At 36.7% G+C, this 23,254-nt stretch overlaps 1 protein-coding gene across 4 annotated transcripts in view; it reads right to left on the bottom strand.

The window, feature by feature from the left end:
* mre11a (MRE11 homolog A, double strand break repair nuclease) overlaps positions 1-23,254 on the bottom strand; it is a 25,377-nt gene continuing 2,123 nt past the window's right edge. Inside the window, exons 7-20 of one of the 4 annotated variants that reach the window (XM_079482037.1) lie at positions 19,321-19,435; positions 18,728-18,913; positions 18,324-18,495; positions 15,365-15,445; positions 13,993-14,122; positions 13,690-13,793; positions 11,967-12,140; positions 9,398-9,457; positions 8,913-9,102; positions 7,080-7,160; positions 6,407-6,468; positions 1,738-1,805; positions 1,237-1,324; positions 1-550 (exon numbers count right to left, since the gene is read on the bottom strand). In XM_079482037.1, the coding sequence (XP_079338163.1) occupies positions 512-550; positions 1,237-1,324; positions 1,738-1,805; positions 6,407-6,468; positions 7,080-7,160; positions 8,913-9,102; positions 9,398-9,457; positions 11,967-12,140; positions 13,690-13,793; positions 13,993-14,122; positions 15,365-15,445; positions 18,324-18,495; positions 18,728-18,913; positions 19,321-19,435 (1,550 nt within the window). In that variant the 3' untranslated portion in view covers positions 1-511. The remainder of the gene's footprint in view (positions 551-1,236; positions 1,325-1,737; positions 1,806-6,406; positions 6,469-7,079; positions 7,161-8,912; positions 9,103-9,397; positions 9,458-11,966; positions 12,141-13,689; positions 13,794-13,992; positions 14,123-15,364; positions 15,446-18,323; positions 18,496-18,727; positions 18,914-19,320; positions 19,436-23,254) is intronic. The other 3 variants (XM_079482036.1, XM_079482039.1, XM_079482038.1) reach the window with 3 other exon arrangements.

Consider the following 23,254-nt stretch of genomic DNA (forward strand, 5'->3'; position numbering starts at 1 on the left):
CACTTTGGTCAAATCTGAGTCCATTTATAAGAATTTATAAGCATTCAGACATCGTGAGCGTTCACGTCAAGAGTGTTTTCCCGTGAGCTTTTTCATTCATTATGTGCAAACAGACACATAATGAAAGTTATGCTTAGATATTGTTCTGTTCATGTAGCTCATCTCTAAACAATCTGTGGAGAGGAAAAATACTGGAAGAGTATGTGACTAAAAATCCTATTCCCCAGCCATTGTGAGAATTTTTATAGACAACAGAAGAAAGGAGCTTTTAATGTCAAGAAATATAATCTTGAAACACTTCTGCTCTGAACAACACAATAAATCCCTGGGACAATGATGTACTATACGATAAATGACAACATTGTTTAACTCGCATTGATAGGTTTTTAATACTAAACATATTTTCAAGTTAATTATAAACTTAAAACAAGTTTGTTATTCAAAACTCTGAACAAACTGCGATATGAACCGCATTAGTGAAGAGAAGGTATTGGAATTCAGTCATCTCATCTCATTTCTGTCGTCTTGAGCTCTTAAACGGATCAAACTCCTGCACGGATGAAAGAAAGTAAAGAAATTACTGAGGATGGACTATGTTTCAAAGTAAAATAATTTCACACCAAGGATGATAACTGTTATTACAAATCCTCTTAAATTTAAGAGAATAGAGTTCACAATATCCGAATCTCACAAATGAAAAATGAAGAGACCACACCATCCTGGTCATTCCAGTCCAGTGTCTGATGAATTTCAACAGGACATAAAGTCATCCAACAGCAATACAGACACAAGACAAGACACATGAAAACTGTGAGAAAAATCATGGTTATCAAATAAAAAATATTTTTATACAGTAGAAACATGACTGTTGTGTTGCTTAAAAGTGAATATGAACTTGTTTTCTTTGCAGTATTTGAGTCTGAAAAAATGCAGAGCATCTTTTCTGGTATTTTCAGCTGTTTAACAGCTTTCATTTTCTGCAAATAACAATATTTTTGAGGAAATATTGTTATTAGTTTACAGAATGAACCTAAAATGATCACTTTACATAAAAACTAACCTATAAATAGCACGTTTTAACATCAGAAAAACGGTCTCTGAAATGGTCTCTTAATTTTCCCTGGCTGTATAAAATGTGAAACCGAGTTTTTACGGTTACCATTCTTGGTGTGAACATGCCTTCACTTATACATTATTCTAAATATAGTAACAATAGTAAGTGGATGTCAACCGGACCTCATCATCGCTGTCATCAAAACACACTCCTTTAAAAGACTGACTTTGGCTCTGGGAACCTTTTCCTCTGGAGCATAAAGAAGATGTCCTAGTGGTTCAACAGAGAGAAATACATACATGTCATGTTCAAAATGGGATACTATTGATAAATACAGTTGACATTATAATAAATATTTCAGACTGCAGTTTGCTACATCGATATCGTATAACCTCAATACACTGCAGGTCATCTCAAAAACATCTGATTATTTGGCATTTCTGTTCGACTTTCTCCGTCTTCTGGTCTATTATTAGTAGTAAAACGTAAAAAATTTGGTGAAATTGTATACACAATATTGTCCGAAGTTTACATCTGGTTTCAATATTGTGTCTTCCACTACACAGGTCCTGATCTCCAAACGAATAAACATCATGAGACTTCAAAGATGCAAACTAAGTACATATAAATCAGTTCAAATGATCTTACATTTAAAATGAATACGCATGAAAACAACAACTTACTTATGTGTGGCCCGAGAGGCCTTGCCGAATGACACGTTGTCATCCGAGTCACTGTCCTCTATAGTGATCTAAAGAAAAGAGGAAAAAATTACAGACAAAAGAAAATTAAAGCAAATGACATGTGAAAACGGCAAGGCCACTTTCTCCATCCCTCAGTACAGTGAACTATAAACCTGCTCTCAGTCTCTTTCCTTTAATGTCAACCTCTATTAAAAACAAAGGCATGAATGCAAATGGTTCTTCTATAGAAAAGCATTGAATAAAGGAAAAATAATTGTCATGCAGCTCCTGGAAACCTCATCTTGTTATAAAGAGAGATATGCGAGTTCAGGGCACGATGCTCTTGAATGACTGTACTAATGTGCCACACCGACCAGATTTTCATTACTCAATTCGACCAATCTGTCGACCAACCATATTGCTGCCAAACAATGATAACAATATTATTGCAATATCTGTTATAAATGTTATATTCATACTTAGTTTTGCTGAAAACAAATATAGGGAGGTAGAGAAGGACAGTTTGTCACCATAACTGTGGCTCTTAAGTCAAAATGTTAAACGGGTGCAAAATCCTTTTTATCGTATTAATATGCTATTGATAATTTTTTTAATAGCACCGTTTCTGTCAATACACTGCGTAAAAATGGTCATTTGTTAAATTTGCAGCATTAGGAGGTCATATTTACAGAAATCAAAAACATCCTAATAGGGCAAGTTACATGTTAACATAGGACCCCTTCTTTGATATCACCTTCACAATTCTTGCATCCATTGAACTTGTGAGCTTTGGAGAGTTTCTGCGTGAATTTCTTTGCAGGACGTCAGAATAGCCTCCCAGAGCTGCTGTTTTGATGCTAACTGCCTCCCACCCTCATAGATCTTTCGCTTGAGGATGCCTGCTTAATAACGTGGAACGTCCTTCTTAAGTAGTTTTCCTTTAATTGGGCTCAACTGGCAAACTAATTATCACAGATGTCTGAGATTGATCTCTGTCATCCAAAGAGCACTGAGACACAATACCATCCGTGAGTTTAATTGAAAAATTATAACAGTTAAATCCAATTTGCATAATAATTTGGAACCCACCTCTACATTTGACAGACTTGTAGAATCAGAACTGGAAAGCCTTCTGTTGACTAACAAATCATAAACTCCTATGCTGTGTTCACACCAAACGCAAATTAACCGATTTGCCCGAGTAAATGACATACAAAGTCAATGCAAAGACGCGAATGATGCGAATCGCCCAAAGTGAAGCCACTCCCATCGTGCAATGTTTTCCGTGTCACACGCGCCAACATAAATTATTCCGGCGAGTAATAAAGAGCGATTGCTTGCGTTTGGTGTGAACACAGCATTAGCCTAAAATCCATTAACAGAGAAACTCAAAACGGAGCAACTCTTTCTTTTATTTCCACTATATACCACTCACCCCAACCTCGAATCATTCCTGCAAAGCTGTAAAGAGGACGAAGTGAAAGCTGCAAATGTAAAACTGTTGCCATGCCGACATTATTCAGTAACCCTTACAGGAAGCTGTATCCATACCAGTGTCAATTCAATAAAATGTTATTTCTATACCGCTTTTTACATTGCGTGACGCTAAAACGGCACATCCATATATGCAAAGTGTCAAAAAACACATTACAGTTTCTTTAAACCATTTACCCATCAACACCAGAAATGAGCGCAGTGGCTTTTTCAGAAACAACTTCGTCCACATGGAGCGCTAATGTAAATGCTTTCAGTGTTTGGGGTCTAACCTCTGTTTGTACTCATACCAGCCATGCAGGGGATTTACGACCACATTGTGTCTTCTAAATTGAACAAACCTTTTAAAATGCGAGGCTGCACACAAAACCGCTTGATATTTTCCATTGAAAACGGCAGGAGCTGAATACTGAGAACTGAGGGTGTGCTGGTGTTTACTGAAGTACAAGTACAGCCTGGTTCATCATTTCACCTCATCATCTATCCACACTCAACCATCCCACTGAGTGAGCTGTCAAACGTATGGTATTTTAAAATATATTCTGTCATATTTATATTGTTCTGTCATATTTTGATGTTGAAAAAACACACGCATATACAATTTAAATTTGACTTCGAAATTCATGCATACGCCTACAAATGGGCTCTTAACGGGACAGTTGCCCAAACATTAATTCTGCAGAACACAAATGACGATATTTTGAATAATGGCCCATTCACTTCTATTGGACGGACACAAAACCAATGCAAGTCAATGGGTAACATTCGGCAAAATTCTTCGAACTATCTTCTTTTGTGTTCTGCAGAAGAAAGAAAAGTCATACAGGTTTGAAATGACACAAGAGGTTGAATAAATAATAACAGAATTTGAATTCTGAAGGACTGGGCAGCTTTTGACCGGTAGTGTTTTCATTCATTCCATTCTCTGAACCAGCTTCACTGCCGTATTTGACATGACTTTGTAGTCTAGGATAGAAGGAACGTGTGTTTTTTGATTAACTAGTCAGCACTGAGCATTAAAGCTAAATCTCCAAAGACCCTGTGCCGATTTGATCATTTAGCCTATAATCTTCAGGTTCAAAAGAAGAGATCAAAAAAATCCTTTTCATTATGCACATCATCCGACTGATCATATATATAAAAAATGTACTGCATGGAGGCAATGAGTTGCATGTCTGAATATTCCAAAAAAAAATTCTGAGAAAATGAATTAAATAGCAACAGCACAGACTTTATTTAAGTTTATTTAAGAAATGTTCAATGTTAAGTCAAATTCGAGTTAATGTTTTTAATAAAATAAATATTGGATAGCAAAAATTCCCTTTGAGGATTATGAGGTTGTCTTACTGTATTCTTAACTTGTGCCTCTCTTAAAATGTTAAATGGATCCAATTCATGTTCAGTCAAATCTATTTAATGCAGAATAAACAAGCTAGCATTGTAAAATACTATGCAATTGACCAATATTGCTATCGGACAATAGTTGTTTGTTAAAACCGGTCTCGGCCCAATGAATCCTATCGGTGCATCCCTAATTCTTATTTTTTCATGTAATATTGTGGTGCAGGGGTCTTCAACGTTTTTCGTGGCAAGGACCCCTTAGATCAGAGATGGATGAAGCAGGGACCCCTTATACTGAATGTGTAAACACAGCTATTTAAATAGAAACTTATTGTCGCAGCAATATTATGTTAAGACATTACATAAGCACTATTATGCTATTCTGTGAATTATTTTATTGTTAATATAGATTGTCTGATTATTTTAAGGGATTTGTGGCATCGTACATTTTCATTTTCTTGTTTGATGGACAGTTAAACATTTAGTTTTCCTGAACCTTTTTTTAATTAAGGCTTCAATGAGATGACGGACCCTGGTTGATGGCAGAAAGACTACTCTGGTGGAGGTAAAGGTCGTCTCTGCATGTGAAAGAAATCAGTGCAGATGTTATGCATCCTGTTGTAAAAGCAGGCCCTTTTATTAAGTGTAATCCTTTTTTTTCCTTCTGTTTCTCCAGTTCTCTGTGTGTTGCAGAACACACCGCTATATAATAATTCGGAGCTCCCTTGTCTTTCTCATGGATCTGCATTGTCGCGGCTGTTACAGGAAAATGTACGAGTTTTTTCTCCAGAGCAAATCTAAGGAGAGCAACATGCAAGAGTCAGCAACTTGTTTGACGTTCACCATCAGTACACGGTGCGCGTTTTGTTGATTTACGTACAATAGTTTTGTCAGAGTTTACAATGAAGATGCCATGTGGTGTCATTTGCATGTCAAATTAGCTTTTTCCAAAATCACTTTGGACCCCACTCACCTGTTGTCATCTGGCCGGCGCTACAGAGCACTGACCATCAGAACAGCCAGACACAAGAACCGTTCTTTCCCCGCAGGCTATACTCAGCCTAAACACTTAAAAGCTCTTACGACACACTGTCCATCACATTGCACATTTGCATTTAGCATCAGGAAAATTTACATTGTAAGAAACAGTACGATGAACCTGTAAATAACACATCTGAACATTCATTTAAACAATGATATGTTGTTTTCTGTCTATATTTTTCACTTTTGTATATAGTGCCTTATTGTGTATATTTTTAAATTTAATTTTTCTATCTTAATGTATATTTTATCTCTTTCATCTATGTTTGCACAACGTGTACACTTTCTTCTGCACTAAGTTCCTTTCGCCAAGTCAAATTCCTTGTGTGTGTAAACATACTAAATGTACTATATAATAAAGCTCCTTCTGATTCTAAAGATTTTTTTTGTTGAAAAAGTACAATCTTTGAATTTGGTATTTGCTTTAATATCTAGAGGCGTTTCAAAGGCAAATTAGAGGAGAAAAACAAGAAAAAAAATGTGTGTTGCTGGATGTACAAAGAATAAGATCAGGTTTGATCTGAATAAGATGATCAAATGCTAACCGGATCAAACCCTTGAGAAAAGAGATGATGAAATCATCAAAGATTTTCCTCTTTGGAAAAGAAACTAAATGAACCCGATGTGATTCTAAATAGATTGAATAGCAGAGAAAGTAGCGTGTGTTTGTATCAGCAAGACGGGTAGTGTTCATCTCTCTTTGTACATCCCTATGTGTAATCCAAAGAAACAAAAAAAACACCATTTATTTTTTTATCCAAAAAATAAAAGTCATACATTTAAGAGCACGTACCTCTTCAGCATAGGACTTTGGCACGCTCGCACGAGAACTCCTTTGAGTCGGAGCCAGGAAGGCTGTGGATGAAGAGGAAAAATACACGGTAAACAAAAAAACTTTTCTTTTCTTTTCTTTGAATGTGATTCACTATATGATGGATGATATTGATTTAGCACTAAAAACCTCAGGAGTGGACTCAAAACAAAGATGCCTTCCCTTTCAGATACGTGAAACATAGAAAAGTTCACATAACTCCCCGTCATTTCTATCAGAGGTGTGTCAAGGTGAGAAATCCCCACCATCGGAAGATCATAAGAAAAGCGAGTAAAAAGTCGCTCGGTGGGATCCACAGGCAGATTTTCTTTTCTTTTGCACGTTCCTCAAAGCATTGACGTGGCAGGCCGACAGAAAGATCAAATACATTGTGTGAATGTGAGTTGTTTTCCTGCGTCAATCAAAAGCCACTTACTCACATAAACGGCAGACGATTTTATCCGAAGTGACTTGCGGTGCATTCATTCTACACATTTGTATCAGTATGTGTGGACGAGTCAAACGTATGACCTTTGAACTAATGAAATATTGTGACCAGCGAGGTACGGGAACGCTTCAAACAATTTTCAATTGTTTGTCTGAGACGTTGAGTACAGGAAGAAAACCTGAGTACCTGTGTGCGCTATTATCTTACCGTCCATTATTGACTTGGTTTTCACTGGACTTGAGAGAGATTTCTGTCCACGTCCGCCCCGGCCCGACTGTGAGGCAGCACCTAAAGGTGACAAAAGAACAGAGCGGAGCTAATGACAGAAAAACAGCGATCATTATATACATTATATAAGTGTACAGCGGAGCTACAAGTGGGAACAAATAGGTTACGAAACAGCAAAAAAACACACAAAGAGATGTAAGAATGCAACAATACAACAAGGTATGGAAACCAAATTCGTCTTTGCTCTCGGCTCCAATATTTTGCTACACTGTAAGGGACTTGATCCATAATGATTGGTCACTCACCGTCTCCCCTGCTATTATGGGGGACGCGCCTAAGGCTACAAACCAGGAATGCATTACTTCTTATACTGCTGCACATAAGAAAGCCCAGATATCTAAAAGTCAAGAACTAGAAAGGGAGGTTAAAAGACTAGAAAGCCTCCATTGTAGGGCTGTCAAACGATTCATTGCGACTCATTCGTAAACATAAAATATGCGTGTGTGTGCTGTGTATAATAAATATGTATATATAAATACACAAACGTAAATGCTAAAATTATATATTTATATATGACATAGTTATATTTAGATACAATATAAATTTTGTATAAATCAAAAAATGTATATACACATGTAAATATTTATATCAATATACAGTGGGGGAAATAATTATTTGAACCCCTACTGATTTAGTATGTTTGCCTGCTTACAAAGAAATGAAGGGTCTATCATTTTTATGATACATTTGTATCAGAGTATGATAAACATTAAAAACACTCACCCTATATTCTGGCTGATATGGTTTTCCCTTTGGGAATGAGTACATATAGGATTGTTTTTAATCTCCTTTAACTTTCTTTTACTTTTGCTTTAAAGATTGCTCCATGTTGTGATACTGTAAATGTTAACTTGATACTGTGGGCAAACAATAAAAAAAAAAAAATTGTCAAACGTATTCTGCTGTTTTTGGATGTGTGATATCTACTAGTGTGCCCCGCCGAGATCAATCTTATCTCCGAAAATCCTTTTAAAACTTGCAGCTGGTTCTGGTGTCCATTAAATGTTTATCTTTGGGGGGGATTATCCATCTTTGCGTTTGGGGTTTATCTAATACTCGTTGCTGAGCAAATTGGTTTCACTGAGAAAAAGTTTTAAACTTCTATATGATATATTGTCCATTTAACTTTTAATGCTGTACTGATTTGAACTTGGCTACTTGGTATTAAAGGGATAGTTCACCCCAAAATAAAGTCTATCATCATTTACTCACCCTCATGTACTTCCACACCTGTATAAATTACTTTGTTCTGTTGAACACAGAGAAAGATATTTGGAAGAATGTTAGTCATTTTCAATTCAGGGACATCATTAACTGCCATAGTATAAAACATATAATGGTAGTCAACGGTGCCCCAGAACTGTTTGTTTTCCTAAATTCTTCAAAATATCTCATTTTGTGTTCAACAGAACAAACAAATATACAATATTTTCCTACTATGGTACAGGATGATGTCAAAGAACTGATCCAATAGCTAACATTCTTACAAATATCATTCCTTGTGTTTAACAGAACGAAGAAATTGATACAGGTTTGAAACACCTGAGGGTGAGTAAACGATGACAGAATTGTGAACTATCCCTTTAAGAAACAGCCACAAAAGCTTAAACCCTGCCTACCATTTCAATTGAACTGAACACTAGACTTTTATATAATGTTCCAGACCCCTAAGGTGAAGTAAATTACCAGCGACTCCTTAATTCAAAGAACATCATGTGTTATAGTCGCTCCATAATTAACACATCATTATACCTCGCGCTCTTCCTCTTTTGCTCGTACTTTGGCCTCTTGCTCCCCTGGAGCCCCGCCCCCTTCCTCGGATTGGAGGAGCAGGAGCGGCGTCTTCATCCGTCTCCATGGCAGCAGCATCGTCCGATAGATCAAGATCATCCTCTCTCACAGGATCACTGCGGTCCCTGTGAGATTTTGCACGATTTATAGCCTGAAACAGAATGAAGGAGCACTCGCTATTAAGGCCGATTTACAGATTAACCCAACCGCATTTATCCACTTTGACATTGTTTTGAAATTGCATAAATAGCCGTTTTTTCCTGAGATAGAAGACACAGGATTAATGTTTTTCTGTTTGACTAAAGAGATTTTGCCTCCCACTCTTTCAAATCATAATTTCAGTTCATAGGCGATAAATCGTGCAGCCCGTAGTTGCTATAGTAGGAAAGTATGACTAAGTAAAATAAGTGATAACAAAAGAACAACAGAAAAAAACTGATACAGACCTCTTTTACTTCCTCATCCTCCTCTGCTGTGTTTTTCTTTGATTCTCGAAATCGTCGAATCTGAGGACACAGACGGAGAGAAAGAGACTCTCTTATTAATGACACTGAATAACTGTCATTTGTGTAACATGGAGATAAATAGATACTAAGATATCCAGACAAAACACTTTCCAGCTATATTCTTCAGGCCTGGAGGGAAAAAAACTGTGGCGGTTCAATTTCCTTCTGTTAGCATCATCTCTCAACTGAAGAAAACTCAAATATGAACACAAACTGCAAGTATTGGCCATTTGCGATCCATATATAACACCCGTCGCTGTATAAAAGTCACAAACAAACAGCTCCACTTCAGCGTCTGTGAAATCCAGGCTAAAGTCTCAAGAAACCAAGCATCAAAGTTTGATTTCAAGCATTAACCTCACTAAAACATTTCTTTTTCACGTGTACGCTCTGCCGTTACCTTGCACGCAAGTTTCAAACCTTCAAAATATAATTTGATGTGATTTTAAAGCAAACAATGATCCAAGGAAAAGCTATAACAGAAACATTTAAACTATGCTTTAAAGAGAAAAAAGCGTTGTTTTGGTCACGATGCATTGGGAAATGCATAGACATTCAGTGACATGATGCTGCCTTGAAGAGCAAAGCTATAGTACATACAGTACAGTATCGTATGCAGAGAAAACAAGAGTGAGACCTCGGACTCTGACTACATAAATCGCTTTATAAAAAGCCACGGGGCAATTGTAGATTGAATCCCACAGTACAAACTTGTTAAGGCTCAAACCAAAGACGTTCACTGCCGTTTAAATGGATTTCAGTATTCGTTCAGACAGATTTGTACTATTGCCAGACAGCGAACCAGGAGACATTCACAGACCACCTGAAGAGTAATGTACTAAAGAATGGCAGGAGGCTTCTGAAAAAACAGCGGACTGGAGATTTTCGGGAGCGAGGGTAAACAGTTCATGACAAATCCATTACAAGCCACAGGACGATGTGCACAGCAGATTTGATCACATTTATGTTCATTTTATTCATTATTTATATATTCCTTATTTGAATATACACATTTATACTTTGATTAATTTCGTACATTATTTTGGTGTTATGTAGTTTATTTATTATGTAATTCATAAGTCAATGAGTAATTATATCAATAATCATGATGTCAATATTGGCCAAAATAAACGTGATTATAATATTTGTTATTATCCAGCAGCCCTAGATATGTGCCATCAAATGAAAGATGTTTTTCATTTAAGTTTCAACTTCATCTCATATGTGTGACATAAAAACAGCAACAAATGAGGCAACTGTACATGAGTGTAGAGCTGTAAAATGAATGTAGATCTGTTTGGTTTTTTTGGTAAATTTGATAAAACATCTTGGAGTTCTTACTGAAATCTACAACAATACTGACTTATCATTGTGTTTGTGCAAGACATATAAAACGTGTGTTCAGTCTTACTGCTTCCACTTATCTGAGGTTTTTCCTTTACCTTAAGATTTTCACATTCTCTTCCACTAAAACTCTTTTCATCTCACTCTCTACTTCATACATACCTTTGATAATGCAGCATCTGCTCCCGTTTCACTCTTTATCTTTTTCTATTTTGGTATGACGGTTCTTCGGTGTACGATCCTTTGCTTTCATAAACCATCCATAAAATGTTATTCAAGGCTCAAATAGCTTCTATCAAAGTCTTAGATATCGTCTCAATACATCTTGGCCCTGAAACCGCTGATGCATCATTGCAGTAAAGATTTGAATTATAAAACATTTACATTTAGGCATTTGGCAGACGCTTTTATCCAAGGCGACTTACATTGCATTTTCCTATACATTTTACATAGGTATCTGCAATCCCCTGGGATCCAACCCACAACCCTTGCGTGGTTAACGCAATGCTCTTACCACTGAGCTACAGGAAAGTATAAAACATTAACAAGAAACACGAAAAGGAACATAATTGTCTTCTTTCCCTTGCACAAAGCACAATTTTCACATAGAAATTCATTATTTATTGTTTTATCTGCTGAAATTGTCATTAACTGGATGTCCTACTAGATGACAGGAAGGGTAAAAAAAATCTTGTAATGTATAATAAAAAGGAAGAAATGGTGAAAATGAGAAGTGTCCATGACTGATATTTGCACTCTCCATAACATTTTTAAAAGGCTGTTTACACACACAAATATATTCACATTAACGTTTGATTTTGTATGAAGAAACACATCAGCCAATACCTTTAAAATAGCAGGTTGACAGGTTTCCTGATATTTTTCTTGTTAAAAGCATAATATTTTTTGTCGCGCTGTGTATGCAACTTCTCATTATCTATACAGGTACTTTTACGCATTTAAAAATATTTAAACATATTTCGTTGAAGTCTTATAATTAAAAATTAGCTTGCTTGGGCATCACCGCTTCTCTTTTTAAGGAAAACAAGCTATAGTATTGACCATTTTAAATGGTTATGGTAATGCAAATGATATTTTTATGTTCTAAACTGAATGATTTGAACGTGTTATCTGTTATTTCTAATGAAATGGAATGTCCTCTTACCTCCTCATCGATCTTCTCCTCTGTGGCCTCCACTCGTCGCTCTCGCAAGTAGCGCTGCGTTTTCTCCAGTTGGTAGTTTATGAGTTCTTCGATAGCATCTCTTTCTTCCTTATCCACAAACTCTTGCACTGCCTTGCCCATGCCTTGCTCCGTCAACAGAGACAACTGCACATTCTGCACACACAAACACGTAGAAACGCATATTACCCGTGTACCGAACATATCAACAACCCTAAACTCAACGCAGAAAGGTTTGGAGGTCACGAAAATCATGAAGCTGGTTAATATTACGAAGCGATTATAAATGAAAGTGATATTCTTCCAGTCAAGCTCCGGGTCTGGCCTGATGCTCTCCCGGTCCAGCCAGACGCTCGTGATGATGGGCAATGCACCTGATGATAACTACAACCTCAACCTACAGTCCTCCAGAACCAGATAATATTGGACAGACAGTAATTATTGTCTCTGTAGTTGCAGTGCTATTTTAATATGCCTGAGGAGAACTGGCTCTCCCAAGACTCTTACATACATGCACATCTACAGCGGAGTTTTGCTTGCTTGCCACCGTTGCCACTAGCTTACTCAGTGGGAGACTGCTGATTTTCTTTAATCCATAAACATTGCGATTAACAACAAACATGCGCGTAAACATACTTTAACTAACAAATATTTTTCCTTTTTCTATACGTTTTTGGAAAAACTAATTGTACATTTTAGGTTCCCGGTCCTGATAACAATATTTAAAATAAAACCTATTAAATATACTTTGATAGAATAATTGGCAGTCAATGACAATACAACATAGCATTTATTGCAGTTACGTTTCATCATTGTATATTGAATACAGAAAAACCTGCTATAATCTCTTAATACCTTATACTGTCTTTAACTTTTCCCTCTTTTTACATACTGTGTATGATGTATGTAAAGCTGCTTTGCAACTATATTTGCGCTATATAAATCAAATTGAATTGAAAGAATGGCTAAATAATTTTTATAAAATCAACCAAAAGATTGTTCTTAATGGAAAGACTTAATATTATGCTCAAGCAACGGCAGATTTTTCGTTTTCAAAGCTTTTAACGCAGATCCTTGTTCTTTCTTGCCTCAAATTGTTTTTTCTTACGAAAACACCTCCCTTCTCTCCTCATTGTAAAGCCTGAGAGAGTTTTATACGCAACAAAAAAACATTTACTAAAATATCCATTAGAACAACAGGGTCAGAGAAGGCTCTCAAACCTTTTAAAGGAAAAGCAGAAACACTAGAATAAAGACTTCAAAGCTTTTATGGATTAGAGATTTCATTTCAAATAAGCACTTGGATCGGAAAAAAAGAATAGACATTCACAGACTCTATTTTATCTCCCTCTCTTTCAGATTTACAGGTTTGACCAATAACAAATGTCTCACAAATGTCAAATGCAATAGCGTCACTATAGCAGCCAGCAACAACTGCAAGCAAGAAATCTGTGTTTATAATAATGGAGCTGTCGGGTGGGATTTCTTGGAAAATGCCAGTTTGACATCTTTGATTTCAACCCACATACAGTAAACATAAGTATGTAAAATAACGGCCATGGCGATAGAAAGACAAAAGTTCATGATTTCAGTTTAAAGCGTGACATTTTAGTCTTGACTTATGGACTTCAATGGAGGGTTAAGAGAAGAGTGGACTGTTCGTGCTGGAGCTGTATCCTTTATAAACCCAAAACAACATACGAACCTTCTCGGCAGTCTGGAAGTATTCCTTCACGAGATCTTCCACTCTCAGCTGTAAAACCTCAGAGGCAGGACGAGAGAGTAATGCTTCAAAATCCATCCCTTCTTCTGCAGGACACACAAAGTTGAAATGTGATCCTTTGCAGAACTAAGCGATTGGAAGATGTGTTACAGTGACTTTTTATTGCGGCTGAGGGTTGTCAGGAACAATGCAGAAAATTGTCATCGCATCACTACATTGTTTTTTTTTGGCGTTGTACTCTTTGTGAATAATGTAGTGCAGTGTACACATGTGTGTATGACTTGCCTTTAACATTGTCTTTGGCTTCTCTGTGTCGCATAAAATGCAGGATATCTTTAGGGTTTGCCACCCTATCAACGAACTTCTGACAGAAACGCATGGTATTAAACGCTTCAAAACCCCCGCTGTAATCCACCTGAGGCACATGAAAGAGATATGGACATGAAACAGTGACATTATGCGTGAGTGGCATCATTACAGGCTTATATAACATATAGACATTTATACTTTCACAACACATCTGGTTTAGAAAGGGAAATTCTTTGTGTCAATCCAAACCCGTATGACTTTCTTTCTTTTGCAGAACACAAAAGAAGACATTTTGAAGAAGGTGGTTACAAAACAACATTGGAGCCTATCGACTTCCATTGTATGACCACAAAACCACTGCGACATTTCTTGAAATATCTGGTAAGAGGTCAGCCATGGTTTTCTTAAAAAACTATTTGTATTCATTAAAAACAAGGTCGGACATTTTTAAAAGCATTAATTTCAAACTGTTTACTGACAGTTTAACACAATTCTGAACATTTTTATAAAAAAGCATTAAAAATACTCATTACCCTAACCATTTAAAGCTGTCAAGCACATAGCATGTTTTGCTCTAAAAAAACGAAATCGTGACTTGCATGTTTTTATTAATCATAAATAATATATTTTAATAGAAAATTCTACATGTAACATTTTTAAATGCGAAAAACGACCCTTTGAGAAGGAATAAAGTCATGTACACATCGTGTAAAGAGAATATTACGTTTTTAACTAGAAAAATATCAAGTAATCTGTTAAAATTTTAGTCATTTGAAAGGTATTGGCAGATGTGTTTCTTCAAACAAAATCAAACTTTAATACAAATTTATTTGTGTGTAAACAGTCTTTTAAAAATATTATGGAGAATGAGAATATTAGTCATCGACACTTCACAATTCTACTATTTCTTCATTTTTTTTATAATCATGAATATTTTGTTGATAATTTTGACATTTTTTGCTATGTGTGATAATAAAAACGTCTATTAGAACATCCAACAATATACATTTTTTGTATATTTTAATAAATTACAATGAGAATTTCAGCAGGGAAAGCAATGGAATACATCATTCATTCCTGTGTTAAAATGATGTGATGCAATAAAGAGACACATTATATTATTTAGATCATTTTTGTGTCACCGAATTAAGTTTTATAACAAAAATCTTTCCTGCCATGGTGTTTCAGTGGTTTCGTGACAGTGACCCATCTTCTTTTGTGTCCAACAGCAGAGTCATATACAGGTTTTGAATGAAACGAGGATGAATGAATGATTTCGATTTTTGCCTAAACGGTCCCTTCAATGAACTGAGAAGCCGTAAACAAGAAGAGAAGCTATGATACAGACCCGCAGTCTGATGAGAGGTTTCTCAGGGGTTAGTGGGTTTCCGAGTCTCTCTCTCTCAGCCTCTTCAAGCATCTCCTCAATCTGACACAAAAGATTAAAAAAGTGCATCACAATTACAAAATGCTCATGAATTCTTTCCCAAACATTACATTGACTGGACCTTAATGCTGTAATGATACTCCTACCTCCATCAGAACTATACAAGGTACATCTCACAGTAAGTTTTTAACAAGCCCGTCCATTTGATACTTTTCCTTTTGTTTCAAACCCTATTCCTGTTACGGTCTCCCTCAAACAAATCACTTTTGTTGCAGCGTTCATCGAGACACTTTGAATAAAAGCACCTGCTAAACAATAAATGTTAATGTCAAACACCTCAAAAACATCTAAAAGCAACACTTATTAGCAGCTCTTTGTAGTCTTGGCAACACAGTCTGCTGGTTTTCACTGGTAAGATCAGGAACAGATGTCATACCGCCACATTCACCGTTAGTCGAGCTGAAAGTGTTTTTCAACTGTGCCTTCACTACACTATGCTTGCTTTTAGTGAAAACTCAAAATTGTTTATCGCTCCATTAAATGCTCACATATTTTAGGCATGTTTTATGAACAATGTGATCATTGTGAAAGAATGGCATCTGAAACATCTACAGTGACATTTGGATTAAGCCCCCCAAGTGCCCGCCTTTTCAGATATTTGCCCAGTTTTTATTATTCGTTATAATATAAGTGAAGCAGATATGGGCGAAAATATGAAAACACGTTACAAAGAAAGCTATAGTCCTAACAAAGCCAGCGAGCCCACTCATATGTACTGTGCACTTCATTGAGTTCCATCTCTCATAATGCAACTGTGTTTCTTACACAATTATAGCCTTTGTGTTCATTATACCATTACCATTTTCACACTCGATTGGCTCGACCAAGTGATGAACAGCTTAGGTCATCCATTTAATCCTACTGCACGGGTTCTTCCGGTAATAATAGTTTTTATGCATGTAAACTGTTTTTCACGGCTCTCCTACTGCAGGAGTCTTCAACTAAAATGGCTGGAGGTCCAGAAAACGAACCCTGCTTACCAGCCGAGGTTTGGACCATTTAATACCTACAAACATGAATTGATAGTTTCTGGTAAACCAAAGATATATGATACAGTCTTTTAATATATAAAAGATATATGTCTTTTCATTTCTATACGACGACATAACAACGTCTGACAACAATATTAAGAAGGAAAATTAGCTAAATGCCCTAATCTCTAAACCTGCACTGAACATACATTCATTTCAACTTTAACAACTTCAAAAGAAAACTAAAGTGTTATTTTCGGAGTCCACTAGTTGGTGACCCCTGTCATACTGTAATGCTGTCAGATAACCAATAACACTCATTACGTAATATATTTGTATTCATTTGGTGATTTTACTGGTAACGAAACTGCAAAGTCCCAGGGCACGTCATTTCATTACTATCACATTACCAATTGACAAAGTTGTCTTTATGATCTCCTACTGTCCAAGATAACTTGCACTGGTCATGTTTTATTATTAATACTCTTTTAGCAATTATATAACTGCAATGTCACATTTACAATAACGCCCGTTATTTAAATAGAATAAATATTACCATGTACATTACTACTATGTTCACTACTATCTAGTAGGTGTGTAACGTCCAATTTTTACTTCTTCGTCAGACCTACACAAAGCTTATGCAGTGACTCGTATCCTACGCCGTAGCCTGAAACAGCGTGTCAATGCGACGCGGACCGCAAGCGCTGTGATTGTTCTGCTTGAACCCCCTCCCTTCAGGTCAAGAAACTCTGTGGTAGCCACAGGTTTACTCATATGCATTTCCAAATTATTTATCTAAATGAATTACGGGTTTTCTGTATTTAACAACTCAAGCCGCAAACATTACTACGCCATTACCACTACATGCTTCTCAAACAGCGAACACAATGAACTGCTTTTTCTTCGGCACTTGTCTTGGTTACACAAGCAACACGCCTGTGGACACTGATGCCTAGTGACCATTTCCTGTCGACACAGAAAACTTATTCTGCGCACAAGTATAAACAAAACCCGCCGCGTTGCCTACAGATGACTCTGAAGTCAAAGTCTGCCTTACTAGTACATACAATTTAAGATTCATTTAAAAAGTACAGTGTTTTTTCCATTTCCTGAAAAACAGTGAATTTTAGCATGCAAGGTTTCGGAAGGACAGCTACGATACAAATAAAATACGAACATTGAATAAGTAAATACAATAATTATTAAATCAATGAAAATATAAAATAAAGTCAAAAATCTAATCAAATGTAAAAGATAGGGATAAAATTGTTACATTTTGTTAATTGGACAAAATGAAAAAATACTATACTATAAAATGTACTCATATACCAGGGGCCCAGTTGCATAATCTTAGCCGCTAAGGCGTCTTAACAGCTCTTCTCACAAACTAGGAATTAGTTAGGCCTAATCAGTTTTACTTTTCATATTTCAAGTAGCCCAATTTATCTTTTATGTAACTGATTTAAAGAAGTTATGACCACTTTTGAAAACATTTTCAGAAGCACCATTTAAACTCTGTCCAATTCGTACAGATGGGAAAATAGTTGTGATATGAAAACAGAATTGAAAATGCTGGTGACAGAAACAGAAGCTGTCAGATAGCGGCTGTGCGGGTTCAAAAGCACTTTACTTATACGTGCACTCCATGATCTGAACAAATGAGACGTATTGATTTAACCCTTCAAGCAGACAGAATGATGGCTTCTATAAGAGCTTTTTATTTTCTATATTCTAGGATATTCATTCACTTGCTTTTCTGGGAAAGTTGTTAGCAAAATGTTTTCTTTATCAAGACAGAAGAAAATGCTTTCACGGAAAGACTTCTCTACGAATGAGACCGGTTCTCTGTGTACCGTTGTGTGAGTTATTCGTGCATGTCGATGTACCTTCTCTTGGCAGAAAGCTTGGACTTTGGTGGTAACGTTGGGTTGCTCTGGACTGAAGAGCTCAGGGTGGTCAGAGAGAGTGACATCCTGAATGAAAAACTGCCTCACGGTCTGCAGGGGGATTTTCTGAAGGTTCATTTTTTTACCTTTCACTCGCAATAACCCAATGTGCCTGTGGAAATCCAGAAAAACACAAACATTTTATGTACAGGTGAACTTCAAGAGCTCATTCAGATACACAGTGAAACGTGTAATATATAACCAAGCTAAAAGCGTATGGTTTACATTATCTGTTTGAACTTTTCACAAAATACAAGCGCATCAAAACTGTAAAAAAGTCCCTATGAAGTGCTTAGAACGCAGTGAAACTGTGTGTGTTTATGAAAGAAAGCGTTAACACAAACTTTTTGACGGCTTCTCCCGGTGACAGCGAGGTGACCACGGAGCTGCCGGGCTGGGTGACATAAAAGAGCTGTTGTTCGTTACGGACCGGAGCGATCTTACATTCATGCTCATGACCCCACACCACCAGATCAAGGAAATCGTCTAAAAACTGCTCGGGGATGTAGTTCGTCGCCCCGTGTTTACTCCTGCAAACACGCACAAGATCAATGCAAACGCATTTTCAAAAGGTCTACAGACTGCATTCAGCTTTCTCCCGTCTGAGCAGAAATAACACACATTGACCGTTCAGAGAACAAGACGGCAAGCTAAATACAGACCCAACGTTTCCTCAATAAATATCGGATCCAAATCTTGAGAAAACGTTCGCACATTTTTTTCCACAGCAAGAAGACGAACATTATCAACTACATTTCAGTTAAGGAGAGCAGTTATTTGGTCATGTACTGCCAATGCAAAAGTCACATTACATTTGAACAAAAACAAGGACTGACAGCCTGTCTAACATTCCACTAGCAGTACAAACCGTGCATGTTTAACCGTCTGCAACTACCATGGCGTAATGCTATTAATGGATAGAATCTGAATGAATAACCTGTTTTGATGGATGACAAATAAGTTGAACCAGCTCTCCTCTTCCTCTCTGGGTCTGAGCATGGTCACCTGGTTATGAACAAACATCCGGTAGAGCCTCTCATCTGGAATTGAACCTGAAAGTACAGAAAACTCATTTGACAAGTTTGTAGAACCTATAACATTTGTTTTCTTCTACAATACGTCATGTATTGTAGTGTAGGGATGGCCCGAATGCCATTTAACTGAAACTGACCATGACCAATGTTCACCAAAACCAATTTTATTTTGTATTACTGTATTTTCATGACTGTTTTTGAAATGAATTGTATTATTACATATTTAGTTATATGTTGTTACATTCATGTTACTTTTAAGTTTGAGCACTTTTAAACAAATGCTAAATACATGTGATGGTTTTATAGAAGTTTTAATTAGATTTATTTTCAATTCGTAATTTTAGGCCTCAAGTGATAGTTCACCCAGAAACGAACATTCTGTCATCATTTACTCGCCCTCTAGTCATTTAAAACCTGTTTGACTTTGTTTTTTCTGCAGAACACAAAACGCAGCATTGATAGGGAAAGAAGAAGACAAACGCCAGTGTCACTCGCAAAAGTTAATAGCAAGCGTCAACTGACACATCACTGGTCTCACTGATGCTTTCAATAGACTTTTATACCACTGTCGATGTGGCTATCACGCAGTAAAATGCAGCTTTGCTAGGCTAACTGTGGCGTAAACAAAACGCTATTGGTAATGTTAAAGTGGGGGCGGGGCCATTTCATGTCTTGCGCTATTATCTATTACGTCAATAACATAGCAAAAAATGCAGCGTGTAGGTGAGCCTTTAAATAGGATTCTATAAATAAGCAAACCTATAACACTCTTTGCCATCCACCCGATGGTTACTCGTGCAGCAGGCGAGATATCATTTAACAAGGACTGAACGTTCTTGTTAAATGAGCTCAACAACGACTCGCCTGCTGCACGAGTAACCTCACATCATTCTGTATGTTCATGAACAGATGAATGATTCGCTCATTATGTTCATGAACAAAGACGTAGACCTGCATTCAAATCATTGATGAAGAACAGCTCTCTCTTATTCAGTGAAGGGCACATGCGTTCAGATGATACGCGTCTTCACAGCCGCAGTCCAAAGCTATTAGCATTGATTTATTTACATTTGAGCATTTATCAGACTGTATCCAAGGCAACATGTGAAAGACAAGAGTACAAAGAAGAGATTCGGTTTACGGACCAATCACAGCAGTGATGAGAGATTTGCACATCTCATATATAGGCTACTGCCTTTATTCCCTTCTGCATCTCTTTGAATCTGCAAGATGCAGGCAAATGCAGCGAGATACCTCATTTCTCATTTTCAGAGAAGGTACCCTAGAGTTATCTTTCTTTTTTTTATATTTCTATTCTATCTCGCCATAAGGTAAACTCTGCAGACGTGAAGCAGATAAGCTCGAGCACCACTGTGATGTGAATACAAATGATGACTACCAATGAAATTCTGGAAGAATGCATAAGATTGATGTCTATGAGAGCTTTAACATGTTTGCCTTAAAATTGTAAGTATTATCTAACCTGGCCTAACTTAATGATCACATCATTTAAAGTAATAGATTTAAAGTACATTTTGTGTCTTCCTGTTCAAAAGCTTCTGTTCTTGAGTCCACACTACGATGCGAAAACTGCATTCATCCACTTGAATTTTTTCACTTTGGTGAGTGCCTTCAAAAGTCTGTCTCGGTGTGGACAGAAAGCCAAAGCGGAGATAAAAACAAGCCTTTCAAACGAAAACGTATTCATGTGGACAAGGGTCTAAGAAGGCTTATTCATATATAGGCCAGGGGTCTTCAACTACTTTTCTTGGAGGGCCAGATTGCAAAAGTATGAATAGGATGCAGGACAGTTTTTTTACCTTATCATAATTTCTTCTGTTATTTATTGCATTTAGTTCCTTGTATACTGCTTTTGTTGCTGTTATTTATAGGTCATTTATTAAAACATGACCACAAATACTGCATCCAGTATTTGTGCCATTTCATGATATATAATTTAAAGATGTGGTGTGCATTTCTTAAAGCACATTGTCTCTCCATTTATTTGAAATGTTAAGGCGGGGCAGGTAAAGATGATTGGCGGGCCGCATTTGGCCTGCGGGCCAGCAGTTGACTAGCCCTGATATAGGTATATAACAGACTCTTTTTGAGCTGAGTAAATAGAGCTTTCTAATAGGGATGCACTGAAATGAAAATTCTTGGCTGAAGCCGAATAAAAATTAAACACTTAGCCGATTACTCAACATGGATTTTCGTATATCATACAATATAACTGCAAAAATCGAGCAAGACAAGTAGGCTATATTAACACAAAAATTGGCGGGTGGACAAAATTGTGGCTGCTTATGAAATTGCCGCCCCCTCCATTCTGAAGTACACAAGCCTGCACACACTGCCGACGTGTTTGCTGCATTAATAAAGCACGCAATAAACACTCTCTCTCTCTGCGCTGGTTGCTGTTTGATCATACACACGACACTTTCGGTAAAATGTTTACCGAAGCTTTTTTTGCTATTTTCGTCCGAATATGTTTGGTTTCTACTTTGACAATATCAACTCAATATTGTAAGAATCACAACTTAGAAACCACATCCACAAATATTCTGTTTAAGTGACAGCAGATTTTGGGGTTGTGATCGCACAACTGAGGTTTGGATGCATTTGCCAACGTCCACAGATGATTTTTCACTTTTTACTCCCTTTTTTAACAGGATTCAAGTGGAAGGTACATTTGGAATTTTCTTGCAATTAATACATTTAAAGATTCAAGGGAATTAAATATGGCGACATCTAGCAGTGAGTTTGCTCTCTCCACCGTTTGTTAAACCAATTCAGGTTTTGCATTTTTAGGGAAGTCATTTTAATGGAAAATAATACATTCAGTCAAGGCATTTATAGTTGGAAGTGATAAGGAGCTCGTTTCATCTGAAGTCATTTTAAGTTGATCCAACTATGCCCTTTTTACAGGAAACAAGCTCTGAAGGAGGCTGTCTGTCATAAAATCTATGAAACCAGACAAATGTGTAAGGTGACACTCAGCTTGGTGCTGAAACACTGCCCATGAAGTGGCCATCTATCATAGTCTTTAAGTTTCTTGAAGCCTACATGCAATATAACATCATGAAGTCAGTCCATGAAAAAAGTAGTGACCCTGGTCCACAAAACCAGTCATAACTGAATAAATAAGGTTTCCATTGATGTATGGTTTATTAGGACATTACAATATTATTTGAAACTATTTGAAAATCTGAAATCTGAGGGTGCACAAAAATCTATATATTGAGAAAATGGCCTTTAAAGTTGTCCATCAGATGTACTGTAGCAGGCTGTTGCTAAGAAACAGGTTTGTTTTAACACTCTCTATTGACCCACCGCTGTAATGACATTGTGGAGAGTAGATGAACCTGATAGCTTTACATAGACACTAAACTTGAGTGAATAACTCCCAAAGAGTGGAAGTTTGTAGGCTTGTTTCAGGCCATTTTGTTTGCAATTTTACTGCATCCACAAAAACTGTTTATATATATATATATATATATATATATATATATAATTATATATATATATATATTTACAAAATATCTTCATGTGACATGATATTAACTTAATATCATAATGCCTTTTGGCATAAATGAAAAAGCGGTCATACAATTTTGTGGGGAACTATCCCTTTAAAGCTGCATAAAACAGACTTGGTCTCAGACTGTGCGAAGGAACAAAATACCTTCTAAAAATCCTTCCCTGACTCATCATTATCACAGTCCAAAAGTAATGTGATAGACTAAAACCCTTTCTCACCAAAGGAAGCCACCCTGACCTCTTAGAAAGACACAGAGAGAAGGGCAGGCTGTTCTCACTGTCTCTCTTCTTCATTTT

Source organism: Barbatula barbatula (assembly GCF_947034865.1).
Source record: "Barbatula barbatula genome assembly, chromosome: 19".
In the NCBI taxonomy this organism is placed as follows: Eukaryota; Metazoa; Chordata; class Actinopteri; order Cypriniformes; family Nemacheilidae; genus Barbatula; species Barbatula barbatula.